This window comes from Colias eurytheme, chromosome 9 (genome assembly GCF_061535395.1).
Source record: "Colias eurytheme isolate Ceu_HAF_F1 chromosome 9, ilColEury1 Martin Lab GWU primary, whole genome shotgun sequence".
NCBI classification, from domain to species: Eukaryota; Metazoa; Arthropoda; class Insecta; order Lepidoptera; family Pieridae; genus Colias; species Colias eurytheme.
Window position 1 is genome coordinate 6,050,726 of NC_142988.1, and position 3,831 is coordinate 6,054,556.

Below are 3,831 nucleotides of genomic sequence, written 5' to 3' on the forward strand. Positions count from 1 at the left end.
AACTAGGCTTACTCTTTCATGAATGGCAAAGGAACCACAATTTTGTACAAGTTGATAAACCAGACAAGAGGTTTACACATACAGTTTGGTTTCTAATTTAAAACCAAATTAACTTTTATAAATTGTGTTAACTCATTTTTTTTCTCTAAGATGAATAATATTGAATCTTGAAGGGAAAATTGAAACATTCATGAGATGTAAATAAAAATATGTAATTTCTATTTGCATGTAAAATATTTTCACACTGTCCTGTCACTTTAAATAGTCTCAAATGTTAGTATAAAACTTTAGTAGAGTTAAGATTCAATTTTGATCCACTTGTAATGCCAAGGATTGGTGACAATACAATAATTTGATGAGTCTTTCTTAATAGAATGTGTGTTTTAGTTTAAAAACTACATTTATATATAACTGTAAAATAAGTAAAATAGGTAATTTCATTATGTATCTTAAATCTACATTTACAAATTAAAATGTTTTCTAAGGTATTAAACATTCTTTCCATACACCATAAATTCATGCTATGTATTTTATTCCATGATTCTCTTTCTGACATAAACAAATAAATTATACTGTATAAATTAATACATAAATAATCTAAGAAAGTCGTGAGATATTTCGTAAATAATAAGTATACTTATCAATGATATCACTGTTACATTTCATTAATTCAGTAACATTAAGAAGAATATCATCCTTATCTTTATTTCTGTTATTCACACCTCTTTTACATATTGCAACTAAAATATCTTTGGTTTGATTAGTTTTACAAAAGTTGAAAAAAATCTTCTGTTCACATTTATAATTTTTACTTAATCCTTCCTTGAAGTCTCTGTAGAATAACTGCTGCCCATACTGACACATATTTTCTATATCAGCCCATTCATCTGCTGTTACATCAAAAAGTAAACCTACAGTTTTCCCTTTTAATACACATACTATTTGCCCTTCCATATCACTTAAAATCTTAAAAATTGCTGTAGTTGTAGGTTCATCAGGCTTGTAGCAGTTCACTTTAACCGATTCAAGGTAGAAACCTGATATCAAGCCCCATGTCTCGACGCCTAACTTTAGACTTATACTTTCAGTGAGTCTAGTTGGCGGCTCTTTAAGACGATTTTTCGACTTTTGCTTTTGCGAGCTATGATAGTTATTTGAACAATACTTCATTGCAATTTGTATCAAAATATAATATATCGTTAAAGGTTTTGGCATATTATGTCAACAAGATAATAATATCAGTTAATTTCCATTATAAAATAAAACAATATAGAATCCAATATCATGTGCGCTTAGTGTGCAGTTTAATTTATTTTATAAACATATTATATTCACAATAATCTATCCACATTTGAAAATACTCTGGCTTCTGCAAGCAACGTCAAAAATCCAATCACAAATTCACAAATCCAAAGTTGAAAGTGACAGTGACAAACGTTTGACAAATGACATTTGACAATAATTTTTCACGGTGCATTTACATCGAACGAGCGAATGCATAGGCTGTTTTCCAACATTACAGAGCATGATGCGACTCAGTGCCGCACAATGCCGAATTATGCTGATGCTTAGTTGGAACGTAAAACGCACCAGCAGGTTGCGCTAATAAGTTCAGTGTTGAAAAAAAAAATATTCATAGAGTTAGCAATAACCTCATTAATATGTAAATAAAGTGGTATACATAATAATTGGTTGAAAAATATTTATGGTTATTTTAAGTAATTTGGATTTTGATTATTTCATTAACATTTTTAAAGTGAAACTTTTATTACATCGTCTCAAACTTTTTGGTCTGTGTAGCGCATGTCGCGTGTATCGCGGCTGCCGAGTAGGTATACCTATTACCTACTCGGCAGCCGACCGTCACGCGACATGCGCTACACAAAGCAGTGTTCGGAACCGTTCGAACAGTTTCACTTTTACCGTGGTTTCATAAAACCACACAACATTTTTTTCAATGTTTGTACCTTCATCCATACTTATATTTAAAGTGAAACTTTTATTACATCGTCTCAAACTTTTTGGTCTGTGTAACGCATGTCGCGTGTATCGCGGCTGCCGAGTAGGTATACCTACTCGGCAGCCGACCGACACGCGACATGCGCTACACAAAGCAGTGTTCGGAACCGTTCGAACAGTTTCACTTTTACCGTGGTTTCATAAAACCACACAACATTTTTATTTTTTTAACACAATTTGAATAAACTTTGATTATTTTGAAAAAACTACAATGAAACGAAAGCTTTAAAATTTTTTCCAACAATTAATAATTACTAACGATAAATCGATTGCACGCATCAATTCACGCGCATTACTTTTTCTAGTGCTCGATTGTGCGAAGCGTTGCTGTAATTGGAACATTCAACGTTAAGCATTATGCCGCATAATGCGCTCAAGAATAAATAGCTAAAGATTTTTATTATTTTATTATTATTTATTAACACTGAATACGTGTTTTCGTTTACACTAAAAATCACGAAAGAATACTTTTGCTCTTGTTTATAAGTGCTCTAGTTCTATGAGCTCTATGTCGCTTTTATCTAAATCCACCGTTAGAGAACGGCAAATCATTGTCAACATTTGCTTGATCAAACCCCCAAAACACAATAAAAAGTGCATAAAAATCTTTTTATAGTTTCCAGAAGAGACACGTCTAAGCTATTCTGCGTTCGCCCATTCTCTTTCTCAATCAGTCTTAATCGCTCTCTTCCTCTTCTCCGAACAAAACACTGCACATCTCCGTGACGGTAAATTTATTTTTTTAATACAATTTGAATTAACTTTGATTACCTATTTCGAAAAAACTACAATGAAACGAAAGCTTTAAATTTTTTTCCAACAATTAATAATTACAAACGATAAATCGATTGCACGCATCAATTCACGCGCATTACTTTTATGAGTGCTCGATTGTGCGAAGTTTTGCTGTAGTTGGAACATTCAACGTAAAGCAGTATGCCGCATGATGCGCTCTAGTGCTGTAATTGGAAAACACGGATGAATTCAATTCTTGATTCATTATATTTTACCTGTGTTCTGCCAGCTGTTTTGTGTCACTTGACAGTTGACACTTGACAGTCAGCACTCAGCTGTCGCCTGTCTGTCACAGAGCAAATATTATGAATTAACTGTCTGTTTGAGGTTATCTCAATTTATAGTTATTCAATATTTTCTGGGAACGGCAATAATACATTAATCGTGAAAGAATCCGTGTTATGAAGGAAAATGCGAATTGGTTGGATTCACAAGTTAGTGAATAAATGGCCTGGAAAGAATACATTTGGTATATATAGATTTCTTCCTATGTTTTTTGTACTTGGTGCAGGTTTGGAATTTTCTATGATTAACTGGAAAGTTGGAGAAGTCAATTTCTATAATACATTTAAGAGGAGTCAAGCTAAATCAATAGTCGAATCTAAGATTGAAAAATATTCTGTACAATAAAATGCCTGCTGGAGTCTCTTGGGGTCAATACATTTCTTTTTCTATATCAGCTATGTTATCAATGCTAGCTGGATCTCAACTGGTACATCTCCAATATAAACCATTGTTAGACTTACACAAATACATTGAAAAGGAGTTGCAACACTTACCACCAGATGTACAAAACAAGATTCGTCAAGAACTCAAAGATGAAGGGGTTTTAAAGTAAATATGAAATAATATTTATAACTTATTTTAGTGAATTATAGTCATGTAAATAAAATAAAGGAATATGTAGCTTTTGCATTTTAATTTGACTTTTTGTGCCATACATTACCTTGGACCTTTTTCCTGTCTGAGCCATTTGTAGAAAACAGGTTATTTAAATAATAAAAAAAAAAAAAACAG

At 32.2% G+C, this 3,831-nt stretch overlaps 2 protein-coding genes across 2 annotated transcripts; both read left to right on the top strand.

Annotated features, from left to right (window-relative positions):
* The first annotated feature begins 3,107 nt into the window (after positions 1-3,107).
* sloth1 (sloth 1) lies at positions 3,108-3,444 on the top strand. Its single transcript, XM_090105649.1, has one exon. The coding sequence runs from the start codon at positions 3,226-3,228 to the stop codon at positions 3,442-3,444; it is 219 nt and encodes a 72-aa protein (XP_089961775.1). The 5' UTR covers positions 3,108-3,225.
* Position 3,445: 1 nt separating this feature from the next.
* sloth2 (ubiquinol-cytochrome c reductase complex assembly factor 6 sloth 2) lies at positions 3,446-3,735 on the top strand. Its single transcript, XM_090105650.1, has one exon. The coding sequence runs from the start codon at positions 3,446-3,448 to the stop codon at positions 3,650-3,652; it is 207 nt and encodes a 68-aa protein (XP_089961776.1). The 3' UTR covers positions 3,653-3,735.
* Positions 3,736-3,831: the final 96 nt, after the last annotated feature.

Coding starts and splice junctions, on each gene's coding strand:
- sloth1 (XM_090105649.1), top strand. CDS start 3,226: ATGCGAATTGGTTGGATTCACAAGTTAGTGAATAAATGGCCTGGAAAG.
- sloth2 (XM_090105650.1), top strand. CDS start 3,446: ATGCCTGCTGGAGTCTCTTGGGGTCAATACATTTCTTTTTCTATATCA.